Source organism: Lynx rufus, unplaced genomic scaffold (assembly GCF_022079265.1).
Source record: "Lynx rufus isolate CCGP_SWC_20201006 ecotype Redwood Valley unplaced genomic scaffold, mLynRuf1.p SCAF_17, whole genome shotgun sequence".
In the NCBI taxonomy this organism is placed as follows: domain Eukaryota; kingdom Metazoa; phylum Chordata; class Mammalia; order Carnivora; family Felidae; genus Lynx; species Lynx rufus.
The window spans coordinates 31,388,851-31,415,168 of record NW_025814831.1 but is presented as its reverse complement, the minus strand read 5'-3'; the positions used below and the strand labels follow the sequence as shown (position 1 = coordinate 31,415,168).

At 44.2% G+C, this 26,318-nt stretch overlaps 1 protein-coding gene across 7 annotated transcripts in view; it reads left to right on the top strand.

Annotated features, from left to right (window-relative positions):
- Positions 1 to 26,318, top strand: part of SIPA1L1 (signal induced proliferation associated 1 like 1) — a 367,173-nt gene that overhangs the window by 298,776 nt on the left and 42,079 nt on the right. For all 7 annotated transcript variants that reach the window (XM_047079409.1, XM_047079413.1, XM_047079407.1 and 4 more), the window contains 4 exons: positions 2,087 to 2,660; positions 3,298 to 3,572; positions 11,223 to 11,492; positions 22,059 to 22,208. In XM_047079409.1, the coding sequence (XP_046935365.1) occupies positions 2,087 to 2,660; positions 3,298 to 3,572; positions 11,223 to 11,492; positions 22,059 to 22,208 (1,269 nt within the window). The remainder of the gene's footprint in view (positions 1 to 2,086; positions 2,661 to 3,297; positions 3,573 to 11,222; positions 11,493 to 22,058; positions 22,209 to 26,318) is intronic.

Here is a 26,318-nt window from a genome sequence, read left to right as displayed (position 1 = left end):
AAACCTTAAGTAAGTTTAAGGGGCAAATGGATAGATGGTGCTCATATTGGTGCCCCCTGATAAGCATTTTCCTCTCCTTATTTAAGGGAAAACCACAGCTGCTTCTTGAGAAAGAGTGACAATTTGAAGTGAAATTAGCAAGAGAAGAAATTGCCGATTTAAAAATGAGTATTTCTGGATCCTTACAGGATTCCTCTTAGAAAAGCTAGCATATCTGGATTTTAGCATCTTTCGCTTGACTTTTGAAAAAATGATCAAATTAAAATTATACAGCTGTCAGCATTGAAGCCAGACAGTTCACAATAGATGAGAAAAATTGCCTTTCTAAGACTGGTCTAATTAGGCTATAATGCATACGGAGGTTTTGCGGATTCCCTTTTCCAGTTAGAAAAGGGAGTGTTGCTTGCCAGCTTTCTTTGTCATGAAGTGAACTAAATAGTCCTTTAAAATAATTAATAAATAAATAAATAAATAAATAAATAAATACATTTACGAAAACCAACAAATAGGGCATTCCATGGCATCTTCAGACAAAATAGGTACCTTCTGTCCTGAGGTTCCTGATTTTTATTTATTTCTCCTGTTGTCACAAGAAATAATCATTTTTTGAAACACAAAGCTAAATATGTTAAAGTAAACCCTTCTTAAAACAAAACAAAAATAGTAATGGAACCACAGTTCTTCAATTTACTTTGAAAGATGTACACTCTCTGATTATGACTTTTCCATTTTGGAAATGCAGAAAAAGCATTTTGTATTGCTGCCCTAATAGTTGGTACAATTGCATATGGACTCACTTTTAAATAATTAGGTAATTTGAAAAGAGAGATGTTTGCTCTGTTAGAATCATCATTTCCAGCCCTCTCAGACTTTGCTAAGGTCCTAGAATGAGATCCGTGAGAACACAGTAGAAAACACAAAACCTTTCTGTTTCCATTTAACTTCTGTTGTTACTGTTTTAGGAAAAACATGATTTTTTTTCTTTTGAAATTAAAAATGATAGGTCATTACAGATGCTCATATGGTCCTTATCTTAGGCCCAATTTTAGCAGTATTATGCAGAAGAAGTGATTGGGGCAGGATTTCTCAAATTGATCTTGCCTAAAGGAAGAGGAAAAGGAAAATATTTTCCTCACAAATAAATTATCAGAATCAAATACCAAATGTAGAGAAAGGGGACCAAAGAATAGCTCAGCTTAAAATACAATTTTAAGAAAAAAGTTCTTTAATGTTTATTTTTGAGAGAGAAACAGAGACAGACATAGACAAACAATGCAAGCAGGGGGGAGGGGCAGACAGAGAGGGAGACACAGAATATGAAGCAGGCTCAAGGCTCTGAGCCGTCAGCACAGAGTCTGATGCGGGGCTCGAACCTGAGAGCCGTAAGATCTTGACCTGAGCCAAAGTTGGACACGTAATGGACTGAGCCACCCAGGTGCCCCCAAAATACAATTTTAAAACATGGTTGCTATTACTGTAAAAACCGTAATCATTTTAATACTTACTGAAATTTCAATTTGCATTTTAAAATTATGCTTTTTGGTCTGGTTGCATAGGTCAACAAGTGATGTTTGTTGAATTATTTTTCGATTTAATCCATTTTTTTTATGTCCTGCATCTTTGGATATTTTTCATTATAAGCTGTCCACATATATAGGCATCATGTCTAAAATGGAGACCACATTTGTGTTCTTACAAAATCTATGCCTGTTGTGAAAGGTTACGCTGATTATAATAACCCCTGCTTGGAAATGATCAGTAGGTATTTAAAGGTAGAATATTACAATGAACTTTTTCTTCATGGAGTTATGTTTGGTTTACTATCTGTTAGTGAAATACTTTTTTACTGTAAGCCTTTTGGGGTTTTTTGGCCAGCAGAATAGTTTATGTTCTCTAAATCCTAAATCCTAAATGTGGTTGAGTGGAAAGGTGTGTTCCTGTTAGATAGAAGTATGTACTGTTTCTTGTTGGACAGTGACAGTTTCCTCCTGAGGGATGTCTTTGTCTTTGAGAAAGTGTATTTTATTCTCGTGCCGCGAGGCTCAGGAGACTGACGCTCCTCTCTCACCTTTGCTTTGTCTCTTAGTGTGGCTGTCACCAGGTCCAGAGACGTGCCTTCCTTTGGACCTCCCATCCCCAAAGGGGTCACTTTCCCTAAGTCAAATGTGTTCAGGGACTTCCTTTTGGCCAAAGTGATTAACGCAGAAAACGCTGCTCATAAATCAGAGAAGTTTCGGGCCATGGCAACTCGGACCCGCCAGGAATACCTGAAAGATCTGGCAGAAAAGAATGTCACCAACACCCCAATTGACCCATCTGGCAAGTTCCCATTCATCTCTCTGGCCTCCAAGAAGAAGGAGAAGTCTAAGCCATATCCGGGAGCTGAACTCAGTAGCATGGGGGCCATTGTGTGGGCCGTCCGGGCCAAAGACTACAACACAGCTATGGAAATAGACTGTCTGTTGGGGGTCTCCAACGAATTCATCGTCCTCATCGAGCAGGAAACAAAGAGTGTGGTTTTCAACTGTTCCTGCAGAGATGTGATAGGGTGGACCTCGACTGACACCAGCCTCAAAATCTTCTACGAGCGAGGAGAATGTGTTTCGGTGGAGAGTTTAATTAATAACGAGGATATCAAGGAGATTGTAAAGAGGTTGCAGGTGAGTGTTTTCCTTCCATTGACCTACATTCAATGTCCTTCTCATAAAGCTTTCAATACAGACTAGAACCAAGTTGCCCTAGTGGGTGCTATTTTCTTAGCTCCTCTGAAAATTCCCTGGTGATCTGAAGCAACCCAGAGTTTATGTCACACTTGGTTTCCCTCCTTTTTCAGAAGGAAAAGTAGAACCAGTGGGAGAAGACACATTTGCTGTGCGTTTGTGTTGGAAACCATTTGCGTGTGACCTGGTCCCACTGCCCTGGTGGCTGGCGACGTAGCCCAGCCAGTCTGCTTTAGCCGTCGAGAAGAATTGTTTGATTGAGTGTCTGTGCTGCCGTGAATTTCTTAAGGGCGAAGCGAGTGGCAGAATACAGTCTCTCTTGGCTGCCAGCTCCCCGTAGGTCTCTGTGAGAGGGTTTCCTTGTAAGTTCAGTGAAGTCATTGAGTGCTTTGGATGCAACAAGTATGTTCTTTCTGGCCTAATGAATGGAGGTTAGTGAAGGGGAAATAACCACACTGCTCCTCAGCCGGCAGCGGGGTATTCAGAATCACCCTGCTTGCAGTGTTTTCCAAGTTCCCTGTCCACCACTTAACCCCCTACGGCGCTAAACCATTATACCTTTTGTTTCCTTGTCCAGTTTGTGTCAAAAGGTTGTGAATCGGTGGAGATGACTCTGAGAAGGAACGGGCTAGGCCAGCTTGGCTTCCATGTCAACTACGAGGGCATCGTGGCCGACGTGGAGCCCTATGGCTATGCCTGGCAGGCAGGGCTCAGGCAGGGCAGCCGGCTGGTGGAGATCTGCAAGGTGGCGGTGGCCACCCTGAGCCACGAGCAGATGATTGATCTCCTGAGAACATCTGTCACGGTGAAGGTTGTCATCATCCCCCCGCATGACGACTGCACCCCACGGAGGTAGGTCTGCGTTGGCCGCTGTGAACCTGGGAATCCAAGGCCGGGTTTGTGCACCACGTAGAACATCATCTCCCACCGGGTGGGGGAGGAGGCTGCCGCGAAGCGTGCCGGGTTACACGCGGCGCTCAAAGTTCCGTCCGTGGAAAGTCTGACTCGGGACATAGCTCCCTTTCAGCATGTGTCAGCAGCAGCTGGGAAGAGTGACTAACTTGGACCATTCCCAGGATTTACATCTGTGGATTTAGAAAGTTGCCATTACAGATAGAGAAGTCTGGTAATACCCGTCTTAAACATCTTGCACCAGTAGCTGAGAAGCATTGAGCACTTATTAGAAGACCCTGAGCAACACAGACTGTCAGGCTTTTTTGCTTTATGTTCCATGACACTCTCATTCTTTCTGTCCAAACTTCGGAATGCCATTTTGACCCCTGCTGTCTCAGCCTGGAACCCTGGACGTGACTTACCAGGTGTTTGCCCAACTGCATCTGTGTCGGGAATTGGCTTCAAACGAGCTGGTGCTGCTCCTGATGCTTTGACAGTTTGGTTCCCGGCCTTTCACAGAGGGAAGCCCAGGAGCTCCCCGCCCCTCCCAGTTCCTGCCCAGCCAGCAGCATTCGTGAAAATTTAATTTCTCGGTCTCTAGGGAGGTTTCTTGATGGAACAAATTTAATCAACTGTTTCTTTTCTCCTTTGGGCATGTCCATGTTATTTTCACTAGTTTTTTTCAATCTGTTAATTTGCTTTCAGCCCATTATTTTCTAAGAGTTTCTCTTAAGCTTTGGCAATTAATTCTTAGGCCTTCTAAAGCCAAGACAATATCCTTAACCTCCCCCCCCCCCCCAAAACGTGACCTGTCCTACACCTGGGCTCTCAAAGATTCATGAACAAGAGATGGCAGAATATGTAAACAGTTATTATGGGTTGTGTCTTTTAAGAAGTAAGCAGCAATGACAACCTGAATGTACTTCCGTTCTTCAAATCAAGTGTTGCAGACCAGACCGCACTCAGGGTAGTATTTCTGAATCCTGCTTACTGCCTAGATGGCCCAGAGCCTAAGTGCCTGTGTCAGAATACGGTGAGCTGTCTTTGTCTAATACCTTTAAGAAATGCTCCCTTTTGGATGACTGGATTTCTCTGGAAACCAAAATATCCAGAACTTTGTATTTTAGCTCTTTGGGGGAAAGGGGGTTATTCTGAAACACGTGCCCTGCCTTAGTTAACCCGGTCTTCTCTGGGTTTCTCAAGCACATCATCATCACTGTTAAGCATTTTGCTGAACTGGGATTCAGGAATGACTCTGGAGGTGGATGGAAGTGCTTGCTAGGTCCTTACAGGCTCTCCAGCTGCTCTGTACTTCTCCTCTGGTCGCTCTGTCTTCTGTCCCTTGGTCTCTCCTTCACGTTGTCTACTTGATTGCTTCTAAACAGGCAGCTATAAACTGGAGACGATAACCAAGCTTTGTAACTTGTCAACCTTAATTACCTATAGTACAGTTAAAGACACTGGTCTGAGGACTAATGTTCTCAGAATGAGTCTGTAAATGGTGTGGCGTCATCTTTCTGTTCAGAGGCCTTTCCCCTGGCTTCTGGGCTCCCCAGTTGGGGGGGCGGGCAGGCAGGGAAATAGGTGTACGTGAGTGTATGTGATGAATTGGGTGGAATGGGCAACATTGCTGACTTTGAATTGTGGTTGGTGGTTACTGAAAGGTTGGGTCAGAAGGCCTGGCCCTAGAGAGATAGGCCTGTGGTAGGAGATGGTTTATCTACAGCAGTATACTAAGCTAGATAGGTCTTCTGTGGTGTGTTGCTAAAAACAACTAAAAAATGTGTTGACAATTTAATTTGCCAGATCCTAGAAAAAACACTTTTACATGGATTAGTGCATTTAATCCCTATAACTATTTTATGAGGTCATAGTATTAATATCATTCCTATTTAAAGGAAACCAAGACTCAGAGAGGTTAGTAACTGTCCAAGCTCATCTGGCAAGTTTAAGTTTCACTTCAGAATCCAAGCTCTTAACTACTACTCTGTATGCTTGGGGCACAGATCTGGTTTTTACACACCAGTATCAGGAGGGATCTGCTGATACATTCGCTTTCTGTTGAGGACAGGAACCTTGATTTGTAGCATTTGCTGATTCCCATGGTGTAAATACTGCCTCTGGTTGATTTCAAGCTACCAGCATGAACCCACTGAAGGCAGAGTGGGGGCAGATGCTCACAGTCTCCTCTCGCAAGCCAGGACAGACCGGCTCCGCACACCCCTGAATGAATGAGCCGTGTTTGTCTTAATCTTCAGCACTGCTGCTGAGTCACTCATTGCCACTCTCCTAGCCAGTGGAGCGGGCATCACTTGACAGAGAGGTGCTGGGAATGTACCCCCCTGAGAGTGTGGGATGGGGATGCTGGGATGAGAGATCAGAGCACCCCCCAACCCCCACCGCAGAACCCCTTCCCTGGGAAGCATGCTCTGTGCCTTTCACTACAGTTTCCATCCGGAAACCCACAGTCACACCTTCTGGGCAGGTGTGAAATGGCGCCATTCATGCCTTTGGAGGACCGGAAGCCCACTCTCCCCTTCCCTCCTTTAGAAGCAACTTCAAAGGAACAGTTGAAGCATTAGCACCTTGCTGTAATTTTCAACAAAGTAAGATAATGCTCTTCTGTCATTTTTCTCTTCTCCTCCACACTTCACACTCCCACTGCTGTTTTCCTAGCAACTAATTACTCTGTTCCTTGACTAGTCACTGTCTCCTTTGTCGGCTGTTACTGCAGCTCCAGCGTGAGGCGGAACAAACAGGCCTCCCCCAGGCACACTGTGCCCCGCTGCCCCTCAGCTGCCTGCTTCTCGTGTCCCCAGGATGCTCAGGGGTCATAGGCGATCACCCGTGTGTATTCACATGGGAGAGTCCTTAGCTGTGAAAGGCAGGTCTTTTTGTTTTAATGAAAAAGACAATTTAACAGCAAAGTGGAGCTCCAATAATAAAGGAAAATAGGGCTCTTTTCCTTCTTCTTAGGATATAGGCAGATCCTCTATGAATTGCTTTCAAACTAAAGGGGTTTTTTAAGAGAAGAAAGGACAGGGGGAGTAAAGCAAAACTCCTGAGCTCCTACTATGTATTGCTGATTAAAAAAAAAAAAAAAGTCTTCATTTCCATTAAAACAATGAGGAGGAGGTGGTCAGGCAGGACCAGCTAGCAGGATAGCCTGCTGCAGGCAGCTGGGAAAAGAGGTTTGGTGGTTACCTGCAGACTCCACCAGAAAGCTTCCCAGGGCGTGAGCCATCAGACATGGCAGGAGGAGGGGGGGGCCCTGGCCCTCACCCCCAGCCATCCTGACTCTGGAGTGCTGGAGCCAGGACCCGAACCTGACCAGCATTAATCTGTTGGTGTCTGTGACCTCTGAATCCTCAGCGATCGTCTTGGCAGGATGAAAAACACCCCATTAACAGTTTCACCCAAATTTAATCGTGATGTTCCGAGTGGTGTTGCGGGGGAGTGGTGGACCTTTATTCTGTTGAAGCCTGCTAGCCTACAGCTTTTGAAGAAAGCAATCAAGGACCATTCAGGAGGAAGAGCTAAAAACAAACAAGTTACATAAAAGGACCAAATTACCTTTTAAATAGAATGGATCACAAAGTTTTGTCTCAATTTTAAAACACAAGTATTTCAAAATGCATAAGCTTACTGCTTTGGAGCCAGAAAGGCTGTGAGAGTTCGTCTGGTTCAGATCTCCCATTTTTCAGGCAAAGAGCTTGGGTGCAAAGAGGTTAAGTATTTTTCCCAAACAAAAATCACAAGGCTTATTAGGGACCTAGCTGTCCTCAAGACATCTGACTACTGATTCAAGAGTCCAGTGTTGTGATGCTCTGTTGGGTGTGCTGTACGATGGTTTTTCCACCTGTGTTTTAGTGTTGGAAAAGGACAGAGTGATAGGTAATCAGAAACTGAGGGAGAAAGAAAGAATAAAGAGGCTGAAAAAGTAGGGAGAAGGAGTGGCTTTTCAACCACCAGGGTTTCAGCGTCTCGCCATGTGTCTCTTAGCCCCGAAATACTGAAATTGCACTTCCTGTGGCCCATAGCTCTTGAAAGGTTTGTCACAGACTGTGCCCTGAGTGAAATGCAGTAGTCACTTGAAGTGAAGAAGTTTGGGACCTGGGAGTAGATGTAGCCTTCAGTTAGTGATTAAAATAAGGCTGACCCCTGTGCGGGTTAATCCTTGAGTTCAAATCCTGGCTCTGCCACTTCCTGGCTGTGTAGCCTTGGGCAGATGACTCTCTCCAGGCCTCTGTTTTGTCAGCTCCTAAACAGGGACAGTGGTGGTACCTACTGTTGTAGTGCAGCCAGATGAGTCCCTGGCCCCTGATCAGTGTTAGTTACTGCTCAACACCAACCTTTACCTGAATGACATAATAAAAATCCCCTGGTGAGTTTTTACGTGGGTCACGAAAAGCTGGCCTTTATCTTTGGTCTTCACTGTACTGCCCGCTTCTTGATTCCGTGTATCATTCTTATATTTGCAGAGATAAGTAAGTGATGGGAAGCTAGCAGGTGGTCTGATCACCTTGGAAGGTGATTAGACATGGCGAGTTGGTCGAGGTTTAGCACTGTGAATCCGTCGTCTTGCGTTTTCTGCGAATGAGTCTTCTCTCCCTCCTTAGGCTTTATCCTACTGCATTCTGTTATCAACTGTGCAGAAGGCTTCTAGCTATATGTTAGTAGGAGTGGTAGAAACCAAATAGACTACAGAGAAGATAAAATCTTTGGAGTCTTCTCACTGGTTTTAGTGTTAAATGTCATGTAGCTTAAGAGACCATTTCAAAGAGTTTTTGAACTAGAAGGAAGTTAGCGATGACCAGTTCCAAACCTTTTGTTTCCCAAAGAAGCTGAGGCCCAAAAGATGAAAGCAACTTGTCCATTTCATAGTACATTATTATCGTTTCTATTATCCCTATCTATCATTATCAGCCATGATGCAATATGGACTTGAGAAGCAGCCTGTACCTGTAAAGGTACATAGGAAGTGCCATGAAATTTAAAAACTCAGCAAGAGAATCTCTTAGCGGGTAGGGTATGGAGAAGGGAAAACATGGCCTACAGGAAAATTTTGGAAACGCTAGTGCCCAGGACACACGGTGGTAATGTTCTGTGCATGTGCTGGTGGTTGGCACCCAACAGAAGGATATTTTATATATATGATAGAGTGATATGATCCATGGAGTTTTCAAGTTAAACAGACCACTGCTGGGGTGAAGCAAAAGCTAGTCCTGATTTTGAGGTGGAGGGAAATTTTCCCATGGGTTATTGCCTATTTTTATTAATATCCCTTTTGCAAGTTGCAGGATTCTTGCATTATATTTATAGACCAGAGCATGAGATATAATATGCCATATTTAGTCAGAAATGGAAGATTTCAAACCATACTACAGTAATACCTCTATTAAGAATCAGAAAAGTATTGCAGCTTTTTTGTCAGATCAGAATCAAAGCTAGAAATTATGTCAAAGCCTGAGGTGACATTCCCTCCTATCAGAGAAAAGGTTTATTACATAAGAAGTCATTAACTGCTAAAAGTCATGTCAAATGTGCCGTAAAGCAGTGTTTTGCGAACTGCGGGTTGTAACTCTTAAGTAGATCACAAAATCCATTTGGGAGGCTGCGTTCAGTGTGTTTCTTTAATGAAGTGGATTAACACAGAATACAGCAGAATGGAAGGGTGTGTGTGTGGTGGGGGGGGGGGGGGGTCGTGCTGCATCACAGTGTAAAATGCATTTGTTACTGGGCTCATGGTCCAAAAAGTTTGAAAGCCACTGTCAAAGCTTCTAAGGGGTCCAGCGGAACCTTGGGTGGAGGGTCAGATTAAGGTTGACTTAAGAGTTTTGGGGAGTCGGGAGGACTGGTAAGAGAACTGTAAGAAAAGCTGCTGATTGGAGATGTGGACTGAGACTGAGCAGGCAGGGACCCCAGCAAATGCACGCATCTCAGAAACAGCCCTTCTTGGGCGCTTGGGTGGCTGAGTCGGTTAAACATCCAACTTCATCTCAGGTCGTGATGTCACAGTTCATGGGTTTGAACCCCACATTGGGCCTTCTGCTGACAGCTTGGAGCCTGGAGCCTGCTTCTAATTCTGTGTCTCCCTCTCTCTCTGCCCCTCCCCTGCTTATGCTCTGTCTCTGTCTCTCTCTCTCTCTCTCTCGAAAATAAACATTAAAAAAAAAAAAAGGAAGAGGCAGCCCTTCTCAAAAGTTGTGTCTCACGTGGGGACGTGGGAGAAGGGAGCATTGTGGGGTACATGTTAGAAACCCAGAAATTATGCCTGAGACATGCAGACAAGGTCCTAAGAGAGCAGCACCTTCCACTGGCTTATGCACCCACCATACAACCCCATTTCCCAAGTCAAGACCTAACCTTCAGACCCGTGTGATGCAGTCAGGAGCCACGCATCTCCTGTGGCCAAGGGACCCTTGTAACGTGGCTAGTCCAAAGTGAGAAGTGCTGAACATGTAAAATACACACTAGATTTAGATGGATGTACATCTCATTGTTAATTTCTTAATATTTGTTGATTACATGTTCAAATGATAGCATCGTAGATACATTGGATTAAATAAAAATATAGTATTAAACTCATTTCACCTGTTCCTTTTACTTTTCTCACGTGGCTACCAGCTCGCATTATGTCTCTAGTGGGCAGAACTGTTTGGACTCTCCTCTTTCTCTAAAATGTTTCGTAATCACTCTTAACCCTTCCTTTCCCAGGCTCCCCACTTGCTTCTCAATCTCTGAAATTCCTTTAAGCAGAAAAGTCATTTTTTTCACTTAGTAGTGAAATTCAAATGCGCAGTTTGAGTTAATGCTTCAATGGGCATAGGTTTTTTTCAGTTAATTTGTCTGTCAATCAAATTAATAATGGACTGAACCTTCCTTGGCTGTTTGGGTAAAAGGAATGGAAAGTGGGTTCCGCATTTCCTAACGTTTGGGGGTTGGGATGGTAGCACAAAAAAGGGGCTAAAGCAGTAGAAGACGTTTTTGCCTGACATTAATTTCACTCAGGCTGCTATCTGGGGACAGTGCTACTATGGGACATTTCTGGCTTTTGGGTTGCTGGGCAGGGAGTCCGATTTCAGATTATGCTTTGTTCCCTGGTGATTTTTTTCCCCCTCCTTCTGAGCTAAACTTGGCTCTCAATTTGGATTTCAAAATGTAACCCCACTTACTAGGATCCCAACAAATCCAATACCTTTTTGGGTCCCCAGTTCAGGACACTCGATAAAGGGTACACAAAGCTGCTTGTTTCCTCTGAGGCCCAGTCATGCCCGCCTGGCTGCATTTCCTGCTCAGGCCATGGTCCTGACTCTGCCCTTAACCTACCCCCTCCACTCACCCCGGTGACTGTGGGTCTCGCTGTTTTTTTAAGACTCCCTCTCTCAGACTCAATAGTTGAGATGCAGCAAAGGAAAATACACTCGTGTGGTACTTCCTGGGGTTCTGGTTTTTGAAAGGACGGTAATTATAGGGCCCGATGATTAAAAGACAGTTTGAAACAAAGAATGAAGTGTTTGATCCATTTTAACTGTTAATGAGAATCAGTGTGGTTCCACCCACAAAAAGAAGCAATATTAATTTTTCTTCTTTCTGTGTCCCTAATAGGAGTTGCTCTGAAACGTACCGCATGCCAGTGATGGAATACAAAATGAACGAGGGGGTTTCATACGAATTCAAGTTTCCCTTCCGAAATAATAACAAATGGCAGAGGAATGCCAACAAGGGGCCTCACTCAGCTCAAGTCCCCTCCCAGGTGCAGAGCCCCATGACCTCGAGGCTGAATGCTGGCAAAGGAGACGGGAAGATGGCTCCTCCAGAAAGAGCCGCCAACATCCCTCGAAGCATCTCCAGTGACGGGCGCCCCCTGGAGAGGCGGTGAGTGCACCTTCAAAGGTTTGCTCCGAGTCTGCCCCAGATTTAAGGAGCACCAGACCCACAGACACTAGCTTTAGGTGTTTCCATGGTTTACTAGAAATCAGGAATTGAAACAGATGCATGCCCCGGTGGCTTTCAAAGCATGGGAGCATTCCAAAGCCGTGAGAGTGAAAGGGTATCGTTCCAGCAGAGCATTCAGCTCTGAGTCATGGTATTTGTGCTTTGCCCTTTCATCTCCATGTGATAGCAACAGAAACCATCACTGCACGCTTAATGGCTATGATGGGCTAGAACTTGGCAGACGCATTGAGGTGACATTGACCATATTGTCATCTTTGATAGTCTTTGTCTCTTGGGGAGAAGTGATAGGATAGTAGCAAAAGAATGCAGGTGTTTGGTTGGGTGTCTGTGTCACTTTGTTAACGAAGATTGTAAAAATTTTAGCAGCACTTGGGTGACTCAGTCGGTTAAGCGTCTGGCTTTTGATATTGGCTCCAGTCATGATCTCATAGTTTGTGATGTCAAACCCCCACAGGGTTCCGTGCTGACAGCGTAGAGCCTGCTTGAGATTCTCTCTCTCCCTCTCTCAAAATAAATAAACATTAAAAAAAAAAAGATTGTAAACATTCTAAATAATAGCACTGTGCATTACCTATGCTAATGAAGGAGACCGTTTTAATTCAGTAAGCTGTTAGTCGCCTGCTAGAAGAAGCCAACTTTTTTCTGTTCCCTGCCCTCTCCTCAACACTTCTGCTTGTCTTGATCATATCTCCGAATATTTTTGTGCCCACACTGGAGAGGGATCAGGAATCCCCAGAGTTGGGGAGAACTGTCTGTTCTAGGAGCTGTGTGGGGCAGAAGGAAGGTGGGAGCCAAAACGTGAGTCTGGCTCAGCTAAGCAGTGGAAACCAGGTCCAGCAGGTACAGAGTGCCAAGGAAAATGGGCCCCAGCTATGCTTTCGTAGTCATAGATTGTTTCACATTGGGAGCAGAAAACCTGGAGGGTTTTTGTGTTTGCTTGTTTTTGAAAATTTTTTTAATGTTTATTTATTTTTGAGAGAGTCAGAGATTGAGCATGAGCAGGGGAGGGACAGAGAGACAGGGAGACACAGAATCCGAAGCGGGCTCCAGGCTCCGAGCTGTCAGCACAGAGCCTGACACAGGGTTCGAACCCGCAAACTGTGAGATCACGACCTGAGGCAAAGTCAGACGCTTAACCAACTGAGCCACCCAGGCGCCCCAGAAAGCTGGAGGTTGTTTATCTTAAGTCTAACTTTTGATCTATTGCATAAAACATTGTCACTTAACTAGTTCAGAAATACTAGGATACCATGTAAAACTAATTCAGTAAAAACCACCACTACCACCGCCACCAACAAAACTAGCTGTCTTTTCTAAAATTGCTCACTTAATCTCGGAGAGTGATTTGTAGAGCTTTACTCTTTATCTCAATAAACGATAGAGCATGTGGACTCTTACTTTCATTTCTGAGGAGTAAAAACATCCAGGAGATCTCTGAATAAACTCTTTGTTCTACACATTCCAAACTTGGCTCTCCCCAAGGTGTGTGTGAACTAGAATGCATGATTTGGCCCACATTTTGAAAGATGAGCCTTAGGAAATCATTGTTTAGAGAAGGGCCCTTTCTTCCCCTCTTAATGCTATTTTCTTCTCTTTCAGGACAATCATCAGACTTTTACGAGTTAAATCGTTTTGTGTTAATTTCTTTATACAGTATTCCATATAAGAAAAGAACAGGATGTATTTTGATTCCATGTTGAATTTAATTTCTGCAACAAAAACTAAAGCTTGTTGCTGTACATCCTGACCTCAAAAGTGGAAATATTTTTTGTAGCTAATTATCATCTTATGATGCAGGCAGATTTTAGTGCTAGAGAACCCGTCAACTGAGTTATTCCCCAGATGGAGCTCTTCTCAGTTCGAGAGGTTATTTCTGCAGGTCCCTGTGTCTGCCGTGCATCTTAACCAGCACCCAATTCCCAGGGGAAGGGGAATCTGAGTGCTCTCCCCGTAAAACCATTGGAGTGGCCCTGGCACCCTCCAGGCTTCACAGATGGAAGTGGCAGGAGCAAAGGCCACCAGTGGTTTTCGGGGAGATGTAACCTCTCAGGCTTCTGAGTGTCAGGTATTCTTGAGGACACAGGACTGATATTTCAGATCTTATGATGGAGAGCTTAGGTGACCTGTAAAATCTCAGCTCTACAAATGCAGGATATTCAGGTCACTTGGCTCATCTTCATTTTGAAATATGTGGTGGTTGGGTATTCTTCCTTTGTGAAAACTTAAAGAGTTGGGTTTCCTATCCCATCATTGCTCATTTTTAGTAATGCAGTATTTCTTTTTTTAAGTTTCCACTTGGAGTCACAGAGAAGATCCTATTTGAGGAACTTTGTTTTGCTATTGTTTCAGAGATACTTATATATAGAATAGACTCATGACATTCATCAGGGATACTTCCTGAGTCCTCCATGAATCCCCAGATTCATAAATTACCTGGGAGTATCATTTTCTCCATGAAGTGTAGTAAAACATAACTGAAAAGCCTCCCCTTCATGGTGTTACTGAGAACAGAGCACCTTACTGAGATTGGGAAGTGAGGCCCTTGGCTGCTGGGCTCTCCTCGTGCACTCGACCTTCCCCCTCATACCAGTCCTGCCCTGTGGGACATTCACATTTGTACCTGGGCAATCTGTAGGAGAAAGGGACTCCTTTCAGATGTATCACAAATGGTCAAATTAAATGCCAGGGTCCACCATATCTTGAATCTTGCCTTACCGATAACAGCATGAGCTGAATACTGAGACGAAAGTATTGCCTTTACATAATTTTCCTTCCATTTATTTTCCTTCCCCAGGTTAGGTTGTATTTAACTGTAGAGAAACCAGCTGTATTAAGCTGAAGCCAGCAGCTCTCCCAAGTCTGCCCTGCCCACGTCTGCTACACAAATCTGCCCGCTCCGTTCACCACGGCCGGTTCCAGCATGGTTCATTTCAGATGAAAACACAAATTGACTGCTTGTAGAAGTATAGTTTTTCTTGTATTTTTATGCAAGATCCCGGACTTAAAGGTCATTGGGAAGATTTCATTTTTTTTTTTGTAAATACTTGTGGAACAGATTTTCCTTTTTCCTTTAATACCAAGGGCATGATTTTTATAACATACCAAAATGTGTTGGTGTTTGAGGTTTCTAACAAGAATTATTTCACTCAGTTGTGTTCTCTATACATTGTTGAGAGAAACCAATGCAGTAAAAACAGATGACTCGTTTGCCATCTAAATAGACTAAAGTCTAATTCTCTTTGGCTTAAATATATGAGCTTTATGCTCTCCAGATGGCCTTTTGAAATAGAATCTGATAGTATATGTGTGAATAGTATTTCTTAACAGGAACAATATTTATTCAACAAAAATAGGTAAGATGGGGGCACCTGGGTGGCACAGTCACTTAAGCGTCTGACTCTTAGTTTTGGCTCAGGTCATGATCTCATGGTTTGTGAGTTCAAGTTCTGTATCAGGCTCTGCACAGTGCAGAGCCTGCTTGGGATTCTCTCATTCCCTCTTCCTCTTCCCAGCTTGCACACATGTGTGTGCTCTCTTTCTCTCTCGCTCTCTCGCTCTCTCTTTCAAAATAAATACATTAAAAAAAGTAAGTAATGTGATGATGGAATCACTGTTTCGGCCTCAAATTTACCTGGAGTGCAAGGGTAGAATTAAAACCAAAATTTCTGCTGTAGCACATTGAACTGGACACTTTACTGTGTTTAAACATAATGTGGGATCTGTAATAAAGCCCCAAACTGTGTTAATATGCTCTGAAAAGCTTATCTATTTCAGGGGCTTTGCCTAAACAACAGGCATCTTAGCATAAAGAATTTTCCTTTGTCTTTGTGTTTTTAGAGGAAGCATCGCCAGCCTTTATGCAAATATTTGGTGTTGGATCTGAGCCACTTGGGCACTTTTAAGTGTTACCTGGATGCCACCATTCCCTGCTTCCCCACTGCTCTCAGCTCTAAGCAGCTGGATGGAGAGCATTTCTGCGCTTAGAGAGGTTCCGAACCAGCACCTCACAGGAAGCCCAAGTCCTGTGCCCCATCAGTCTGCGTTTTGAAGGAAGTGCTCTCTAAATGCAGTTCCCATGCCAATCTTCACTGTCATTTTCTGCTTTGAGACAGAGCAAGTACCCATGTAATCCCTCCTCTAGTAAGGCAGTCAGCTGTGGTTAGAAGTTTCTAATGTGAACTTGCACACCACAGGTGCTGTCCACCTGAATCATAGTTATTTGGTTTGACTTGAGGACCCTTAAATCCTAGAACTTTTGAGCTTCTCTGAGGTCACTCAGGCTACAGCCCCTGCCCTCCCTGTTTCTTGAGCTAAAGCCCCTGGATGTGGTGTGTTTAGTTTATCTGACACCATTCGCTGCTCTGTCCTTCAGACTCCTTTTCCCCATCTTCCAAAACCTTAACTCCTGATTTTTTTTTTTTTTTTGGCAGCTCTTTGCACCTGTCTCATCGCCCCCTCCCCCCCAATTGTGTGTCCTCCACAGCTCCTTCCTCATTTTTCTTTTAATCCCATGCTGTGCAGTGTCTCAGAGTAGCTTGTCTGAGCTACGTCAGCCATCCTGCACGTGGGCAGTTCCTTAGTGGTGTCTGTTGATCTCCTTTGTACTTGTCACATTCATTTGCCTGACTACCTACTGAACGTCTGCCCTTGGATGTCACATTAATGGTTCATATTTACAAGCACAAGTGGGCTCCCACTCATCCATCACCTTCTCTTTCTAGTGTGTCCCCCACCTCAGTGAACGGCCGTACCAGGTACCCGAGTACACAGGGCAGAACTAGCATTCGCGATGTAGCTGGTCCTGCAAGCAATCCATTTTTATTTTCTGTTCTTTAGTGTCACTCTTAGATATAAAACTGGCTCTTCTCAAGAGGCATCCATGATGTGTGCCGGGCTGTGAACTTCTAACATCTTGCCAGCAGCTGTGACGTGATGATCCGTTTATCTCAGCGTGATGAATTGCCGTATTTTCCTAACCGGGCAGGGGAGTTATTCCTCGTTGTAAATTGACCTTGTCACTGGAGGCTCATCGGAACAGGATCTCCAGGATCCAATCCTAACAGCTGACATGAAGTGTTTGGTCAGAAAGCCAGGGGTAGCTCTGGTTCACAGAGAACACAGTAGGAAGAGATAAAAAGACAGAGGTACATACAGTGACTTGAATTTGAATATAGTTTGTTCAAACTCTAGCCTGGATAAAGCACCCAAATTACATTACCTTGAGTCATTTAGAGAAAAAAACCCTTTTTTTTTTTTTTTTTTTTTTACATAATTCTGGAAGAATCCTGGTTGATATAGATTGCTGAAGACAGGTTTCAACTTGGTCCTGTTCCCTGGGTGAACAGCATTTTAACTGCTAAGTTGTGGTAAAATGCTGTGCTTAATTACGGACTCAAGTATCTAATTTGTCAGTCATTGCTGCTATTTGAAACCCTCTCTCTTGTTTTTACCATCATTCCACTGTTTGCACTTGGCTTACAGAGAGCCTTGTCTCCTTGGACACATTAGGAATGCTGTCACTTAGGGGTACAAAGCAGGACATAATTCAACCTATACAGAACTACTCAGGAAAAAGTTTTGTCATCAGCTATTTGGATACTGAATGCTTTATCCATAACTTGATAAATTATAGTCGGTCACAATCTGAAGAGATCAATTGAATGAGAATCTATTAATGTTAACACTGTACATGTGGCCCTGTGAGTTGATTTATGGGAAGGATGTGGTGGGGTGCAAAAGTTATTTTATTGGAAATCTGGATCTTGAGGGTGAATCTCTTCTCCCTTTTGTCTTGGTGTGAGAATGCTTCTGGAAAAATGAAGAACTGACTCTGATCTTGGACCATCTCTTCCTAAATGTCCATTCCATTCAACTCCTTGTTTTCATCGCAGTGAAATGCATTGCATGTAAATGAAAAGCTGGTGTTCAGTGGAGTCCTGCAGACTATGGAGGCATTGTCTGTCAGGCTGGTGATCATGACTTTTTCAATTGCTGCATTTTTGTCATACAATCAAAAAGCCCTGGTGTTTTGTTTCTGCAGAGGGAAGTGAGAGGGAGCTCCAGAGGACACTTAATATCAGTTACTTTAAAAACATTTAGTTATTTCTTGGCTAAAATTGACAAAAATGTAGGGAAAAGAATCTACCGAAATTAACACTAAAAGGTTTAGACATTTCCTTTCTCACAGTGACCGGAGCATTCTTGAAAATTCTTACATTCCACAGAATTGAAAAAAAACCTCACAGCAGTTGAAAGATACGTTCCTGTTCGTCCTCTAAACCTATTTGGGCATTAACATCCAGATGCTGGGGTTGGGGAGGGGCGTGGCATGGGCGGGGGTGCTCTTTAAGATTAGGAGGAAGTAGAAAGATCTCAGCTTATCTCAAAAGAGAGGAAAAGCCTTGTGATCTTGCTTAACTAAGTCTTCACTGGCCCCAGCAACCCTTAAAATAAAGTGGGTGGTGAGGGGGTGGAGATTCAAGAAGTCAGCCTGCTAGCTTCCTCTGTGAGCCAGTTTGGGGGGGTACCCCTTTTCAAAGCACAGGACGGCACACAGCCCACCTTGAGTAATGACCAGGCACAGGCGCTCCCTGGCAGAAGGGCACTGCCCGTGCCAGGCAGGCGGGACCTCTTACTCCCCCCAAGTGAGGTCTGTTCTCAAATAGTATTTGTGTGGTAGTATCAGTTTCAGAGTATTTGAAAAGAATAGTAAGAGATCAGTATAAGAGCTAATTCTGAAAATTGTTTTGCCCACCATACGTACATCTAGAGTCGTAAAAACATTTGGATGGCTTGCCGTCAGTTTCTGGTTGTGTGTGCTGTGTGTGTGAACAGACAGAAAACAAAGCCACTATTGAGTTACATAAATGCAAAAGAAGGATGGGAGTGAATGCTGGCCTCCTGGAAATGCTGTTTTTTCACTTTGGGATCACTCCAGTAACCAAGTAGAATTTTCTGAGACGTTTGCCAAATAAAGGAGCTAAGGTTGAGAACTAGCCTGAGATTATTTTAAAGTAATGTTCGTTTTAGAGAGCAGAGTCAGAAAAACAGGCTCTAAATGCAATTGTAAGCTACATCTTGACTTTTCCTGTGGAATCAGTGGTTACTTCCTCACAGAAACAGAAACATTTTAACATTCACCATGCAGTCAATTCAGTGGCATTACTTGTTTACCCTGAAGAGAGAGTTCGCATCGGCCCCCAGATGTTAACACTGGCCCTGACCACGTATGTTAACGTTAACATGGTACTTGGTTTTCATCTTTCTGTAACACCTCCTCCCCCTCACGGTGGGAAAATCAAAGCACCTACAAGTGAAACTGTAGTTGAAGTTTCTCTGTAGTCCGCGCCTGTAGAAGCCAAACTCTTAAGATAGAGAGGAGTGTGGTGTCTTGTTACATTTGGATCCACGCTGCTCCTTAATCCGTACCTCTTCCGATTGTTTCAGAATAAACAGGGAGAAATTTGGGAGATGTCTTACTGGAAGAGAAATGAGATGTGGATTTTATGGTACCTAAGGAAGGGTCTTGATCTCTCTTTTATCAAAACACATTACCAAGAAGTAGGGATGAGCTGGTGTCCCAAGACCCCACTGGTCCCTGACCCCGCCGTGGCTGCCCCACACACATAGCCCTCTCCTGAGCCTGTATCCTCATGAGAGCACCGCTGTGTGGCTGGTATTTCTCTGAGTCTGTGTGGCGATAACAGGAGGAGCATGGGAGCTCTGCCTCTTTCCCTAGCTTCTCATCCCGTTCCTCCAAGGGCCTTACCTGAGCATTCTCGGTGTCCTTTTGTGCACCATTTGGTACTACCTAGAGGAGCCATTACCAGCAAGTTCTCTTGCCATTACCTGTCAGACTGATGATATGCTCAGGGGTATCTGGTTATAATTCCAGCATCCCTTTTTCTCACATTGAAGGAGAGTATTAATTTTGAATCTGTTTTCATTGCTCTTAGTATAGTATCCACTAATTTTGGCACTTTATTATTAGCAGCCAACTGTTTTTCAACTGATACAGACCCACCATTAGTGGAACCCCTGGCATAGGCAGCTGATGTCACTATTGGCCCTTCTTCTTCTTCCTTCTTCTTCTTTGTAATGTCTGTTTATTTTGAAAGAGAGAGAGACTGAGCGGGAGATGGGCAGACAGAGAGGGAGAGAAAGAATCCCAAGCAGGCTCTGCACTGACAGTGTGGGGCTCAAACCCACAGACCGTGGGATCACGACCTGCGCCAAAATCAAGAGTCAGACGCTTAACCGCTTAACCGGCTGAGCCACCCAGGTGCCCCACTGTGGGCCCTTAATCTGGACCCACCTGCACTGCTGATGTTCTCCTTCATTCCACAAACATGTATTAAGCAGTCAGAGCTGTAAAGATAAGGAAGTCTCAGTCCTGCCCCTTAAGAAGCAAATCTAGTTGTGGAGATAGACACACATAAAACTGTGCTAAAGGTTGTGCTATGTAATAGTGCAAAGAACAGACCATGTGGGACTCAAGGAGGTTCTAATTAATCTGTGAATTCAGGGATATGATGTTGGAATTAAGCCTCAGAGAAAAAGGGCATTATGTAAGAAAGGGGGAAGAGAGGCAGAGAGGGCAAGATGAGTAAAGGTATGCATTTGGTAGCTGAGTTTGAGAATAGGGCCACACTGAATGTGTCTAGAATGTAGGGTGCAGGGAGACAGGAAGAAGGCGTGGAGAGGGGAAGGGACTTGAACAAGACGGTCCAAGGCCTGGAAGAGGGGGCCAGACGTTCGGTGCTCTATTCTGTAGGCAAAGGGAAGCTATGGAGAAGCATGTGGGATGGCTTCAGATGGGGTGAGCAGAGCCTAGACTTTGAAGACCAGTTAGGATCCAGGCTAGAGATGAGGGAGTTTGGAGGACAATCAGCAGGTTGAAGACCAGTTAACTTCTTAGTCTGTGTGTTGTCCAGACCAGCACCCAGGGTGCCTGACACACAGCTTCTACTCATCAAAAGTTGAACTTAATTAGAGGAGTTGACATGGAAGATGAGGAAAGGGACGGGGGAGATGGTTTCAAGGTGTTCAGCCTGAGATAACAAATACAGGAGGAGCAGGTTTCGAGGGCTGGGCGGGGGAATGGAAAAACCTGTTAGGTTTGATGAGGTTTAATTTGAGCTGCTATCGAGGCTGTTCAGTGGAGATGTCTAGGAGACAGCTGGAGATTCTGGGTTTGTGGCAGAGCGGAGAGATCTGGATTCTCAAGTCAGACCCGCCTCTTGGGTATAGAAGGATTTGAGAGTTATAATTTCAGCATCTGTCCTCATCCTTTCTCTGTGAGAAAAGCTTCTCGTTGGGATTCTGTTAACCCCTCTGTCAACTTCCCGAACCTGAAACCCTATTCTGCCCTGCTCCAGAAGGCACACAGGTTCGCTGTTGGAAAATTCTGGGTTTCAGTGGATCGGGTTCCGTCACCAGGCTTCAGAACTTTAGTTTGGGTAAAAAGATAGCTTTTCATATGAAAGCATTGACTGTGCAGACCCATTGCAAGCTGTCCTAGTAAGAAAAGAAAACCCGGCCTGCTCTGGGGGACACAAGTCTTTTAACACTGAGCGGTGGATTTACAACCAAGAGGCTTGGCTTACCGAACGAGTGACTTCGATTCCTCTCACTCCGCTCTTGCACAGAAGTGACCTGCCCTGCCACAGGAGTCGAGGGATTTGTGCCAGCGTTCCCTCTGAACCAAAACATCAGTAGAAAGATGTAGGTTACCCCCAGTCACAGGTGCCAGCTTCACTTACTGATGTCCCCGGGGTTGCCCTATTGTCTACTGGAACAGAGGAGGTAAAGGACAAAGTCTGTGTCTGTCCTGATGACAGAGCTCTGATTTCTGTCCCCAGAGCCAGTCAGCAGGGTGACCATCTGCAGAGCACACATCTCTGCTGGGACATTGCAGAAGTTCAACAATTGACGTTCTAGGCATTTTTTTTGCTGTTGGAGGTTTTTATACGGTGATGCTCAGCCACATTTACAAATACCAAATAGCAAAATCTGAATATTCATTCCAGACTTGGAGTAACAACACCCCAAGACAAAGACGCGGAGAACGCACCGGTCTCAGTGTGGTCCTTGACTCTGGGAGAACCAGTGTGAAAAATTGGAATTAATTGCTATGTTAATGTCACTGGGGCTCAGTTATCCTCTGCACTGCCATTCTAGGAAACTGCACAACCAATTCAGCCCAATGAATTTTGGCAGCTTTTGGAAACATACATGTTGTTTTTCCCCCATTATTTTTGATGTCCCCTCACCCCACACCACCCCCCCCACCTTCAAAGCCATTTTCCAGCTGTTCCTAAGGGAGTAGTTTTATGGAGAAGTTTCTTTTGTAGGCTTCCAGCTGGCCTCATTTTCACTATCTCCATGAAGTCGCTTTCTCTGTCGCATTGGTAGGATATTATCCGTGGTGCATTGCCTCGGGACTTCCCCTTGGACTGAATGCATATTTTTGGTTTGCTCTCGCAGGCTGTCTCCTGGCTCAGACATCTACGTGACGGTCTCCTCTATGGCCCTCGCGAGGTCCCAGCAGTGCCGGAACTCCCCTAGCAACCTGTCTTCATCCAGCGAGACGGGCTCTGGCGGAGGCACTTACCGGCAGAAGTCCATGCCCGAAGGGTAGGTGTGCCCTTGCCCCTCCGCACGCCCCCTGCCCCCCATCGCTGCCTTTCACCTGTGACTCAGACGTGCCTTGACCCATCTACAAAGGAGGAGCCAAAGGGGGAATGCGGTCAATATTCCAGCTAGAAGATGTTTTAATGTCTGCTTCAAACCACTTCTCAGGAAGTGGTTTCTTCATCCTTCTCTAGCCTCCAAGGCCCCCGAAACAAAGAAATCAGACTGCATCACTTTCTGCAGTCGCGTGCACTGTCCTAGTCATACGGCACAGATTTTGTCACTTCCTCTGAAGCACACTCGGGAGCATGCTTCTTGCACTGGCTGGAGTTTGTGTGGCTGTTAGAGCAGAGGGAACCATCATCCTGTTCGAAACTTAAAATTATTTTTCTCACACTTTCAAAGGCTTCTGCAATCTCGGCCTGGGGTTGGTTGTTGTTTCTCATCTCTTTCGAAAACACGAAACACCCAAAGGTAACTGTTTGCCTCTGACAAGACATACAGACTGAAGGCTAAATGTACCTGATTTGAGAGGCTACTAAAAAGAAAGGAAAACAAAAGCAAAAACAAACCCCAAGCGACTAGAATGTCTGAGGCTGGGAAGTAATTAGCAGCAAAATGTTACGTGACCCACTCATGCCACCTTTGCCCAGAGCAAGAGTCAAAGAACTGTCAGAGACTTCCTGCTGGGGTGTCTCTCTGGGGAGGTTGATGGAGAACTCAAAACCATTTGAAAATCAAATGTGAGGCATTTATAAAAACCCATGTTTCTATTCTGAGTTTTCCCCCAAATACATTTTTAACGAACGCACACATGATTTGGTTACTTTTTTGAGATTTTTCCATGTTACAAAATAGTTAGGCTTACTAAGAATACCTTCATAATGGGTATTTTTTTTATCCTATAGCATTTTGTTGGTTTTTACAGCTATTAAGTATGATTTTTTTGTTGTTGATGCTAAATATTTATATTAGAAGAAAGTAGGTAATAAAACCACTACACAATATGCTTGCCCCTCCTGCATCGTGGGGTCCTCCGCAAGATTCCCTGGGTAGTGTATCTAAAATGCACATGTCTTCTCTTATTTACTTCAGTGACAGTTAGAAAAAAAAAATGTACCTCTTATTCATGAGTTCCTGCAAAAGGTTTTATGAGTTAAGTATTATTATCATTACCATACCACAAGTCCTAACCAATTATTCCTTGTTTCAATTAGTAGAATTTAAATGGCCTGCTTTTCCTTCAAAAATAAGAACCCGCTGCAACTTTAGTGTTAGTACAACAATAAAATATAAATGAGCTCACAACAACAACAAAAGCAGTTTTCTTATGACTGGGGTACGCTTTAAACGTATACCAAAAATGTAAGCCGAAACCTTAGTGTTTTGGTGAATATTAAACGTCAGAAACATGGTTCCAGTGCCCACCCTACACAGTGTTTTCAGTAAGGTGGTAATTCTTCAACCTGATGTGTGACACTAACCCGACTGTAGGTGGTGGTGAGGAATTTTCCCTTGTTTGTGAGGTTACCCATGATATTTGCCATACTGTATAACATCTTTTTTACCTGGGGTGATCTTTGACAAGAAGGTAATGATACGGTTCTTTAGTCTGGATCCCCGGCAGTTTTTGCATATATCAGTGACCCAAGAGACTGTCCATTGTCTGATTCACATGCACCGCCCGTGGGCCAGGTTGGATTCTAAAGTTACTCTTACCAAGAGAAAGATGATCACGTCTACTCTACAACTTAGCCCAGTAAAAATAGGGGTGTACGAGTTGACCGTGAGGCAGGAGTGTATGTGGCCTGCTGCAAACCCATTAATACTAAACTTCAAGAAGCTCAGAAGCGTGGAGTAACACCAGTACATCAGATCAGTACACAGTGGTTGTCCACAAGTGTGATCTGCTCACTTGTCCTCTTCCATCCGCTTCCGTGGGCCCAGTGTCTGCCTGTGTGCAGGGCGTGCCTGCCCACTCCCTGGTGTGGGGGTACTGAGACCACCCAGATCAGCTGAGAGGTAACAGGATGACTAGTAATGCCCACTGCACTTACATGTGGGGGAGAAAGCACCTGCACCAGTTTGGTATGGAAACGAGAGATAGGTAGGAAACAACACTGTTGAAAAGACATAGGGTCTATTCTACCATCCTTGGAGATGTATTTTCGGGCCACGCGCTCTGAACAATGTTGATGAGGCAGATCGTGGCAGAGGGAGGGATGACCTGGGTAAATGGAAGAGCTTGGAGATCATGGTGGGAAGCATAACTGAGGATGTACAGCCTGAAGGCGAGAAGCAGAGACAGAGGTAGGCAGGCCACTACAGCTTTCTTCCAGCACTCTTACATGAGGGAGGAAGCTTGTCCATGAAGGCAACTGAGACCAGGAAAAGTTGTAGAGAAGAAGTTTCCAGCCCATGATGAGGACAGGCTGTGAGCCTGCTCTGGAGACCCATGGACCAGCTTGTGAGTTAGAGATTCGTGGTCACTGAATGTGCCTCAAGTATCAGCCAGATGATACATGCTTTTCAAGGCAGGATTTAAGGACAGCCTTACTTTGTCATTCGTTTAAAACCAGACAGCCAGATTAAAAAAAAAAAAAAAAAATAGGGGCGCCTGGGTGGTTCAGTCAGTTAAGCTTCCAACTTAGGCTCAGGTCATGATCTTGTGGTTCGTGAGTTCGAGCCCCACGTCAGGCTCAGAGCCTGGAGACTGCTTCTGGTTCTGTGTCCCCCTCTCTCTCTGCCCCTCCTCTGCTTGTGCTCTCTCTCTCTCTCTCTCAAAAATAAACATTAAATAAATACATACATACATACATACAACCAGATGGCCGGAAAAGCATTTGACTTTAAATCCAGAGGTTTTAAGAGTTGTCTTTAGTTTCCACTGCTACCAAAAAGGAAGAACAAGATTAGAATTCATATTTAACTTTTATCTCTGTGCTTTTGTGGACATGTCTTCATTTATTGAAAATTCAGAATAAAATCGTAGGGCCAGTTGGAAGATATGAGCTCAATAAGGACCCTACTTAGGGAGGAGATGGCAAAGATCATAATTAGTGACTCGTCCCCACCACCCTTTGCTGTTATTGTTAATGAAAATAAGCATTATTGCATCAAGTAATAAATACATACAAAGATGCAAACAGTTTTAGCCATTTTCTTCCAGCTTACAGGAAAGGCAGAACTGAAATCCACACACAGTCTTTGTAGGAACCACTCCTCCCCCCCCTTTTTTATTAAATGAGCACCTTTTGCTGAAATTTTCGTAAATCAAGTTTCGTGTTTATCATAATGGAGGTAACTTTGTTTAGCAAGGCTTATGACTGAGTTTGTAAACAATGGTCATTGTGCAGAAGTAGCTAGGAGGAGGTTATAGCGGGTTAATGTTACAGCCTTCTCTACTTCGCAAATGCTTTTATATAGGTCCTTCTCCCCAGATCCATATAATGGAACTGCCACTTAACAAATAAATCGAGACTTTGGGTGGGGGGCTGGAACTCCGATCCAGGCCTCCCTCCTCCTTGTCTCTTTCTCTTACAGTGTATAACTTGCTAGTTCTTTCCATGTGTTTATCAGTCTGTGGCAAATAAGACACGTATTGTAAGCATCCATCATTCCAGGCTGTTAATCTTCTATCATATTGATTACTCATAAGCTCATTAGTAACCACACACAAATTTATAAATGTCCACGTAAGTCCTTGAATTTTACATTCTCAGCCTTTTTTCCTGGGCTCAGTCGGTATTTACTTTGCCGATATTGCTAATCAAGGCATATGCTTTAATTAGGCACATACTATTATTCTGCACAGGGCAAAATAAAACTGGCTCATGAAATAGTTAACTGTTCTTTCCGGAAATAGACATTTGCCTTTATGTATGCCAGTTTACCTACTTCCAAATTGCCCTTCCCAAAAGGCAGTTTAAAATATATACAATTCAGAAGTGGTCACTCTGTAACGTAAACGATAGTCGTCTTTGTCTTTCAGACCTTAGAGCAAATGCTCAGAAAATACTTGTTCCAGGAATGAATGACTTAGTGACTTAGCAGCTCACTGAGTTCAGAGAAACCCCTGACATATTCCACTTAGAAGATGTCCACGGAACATTA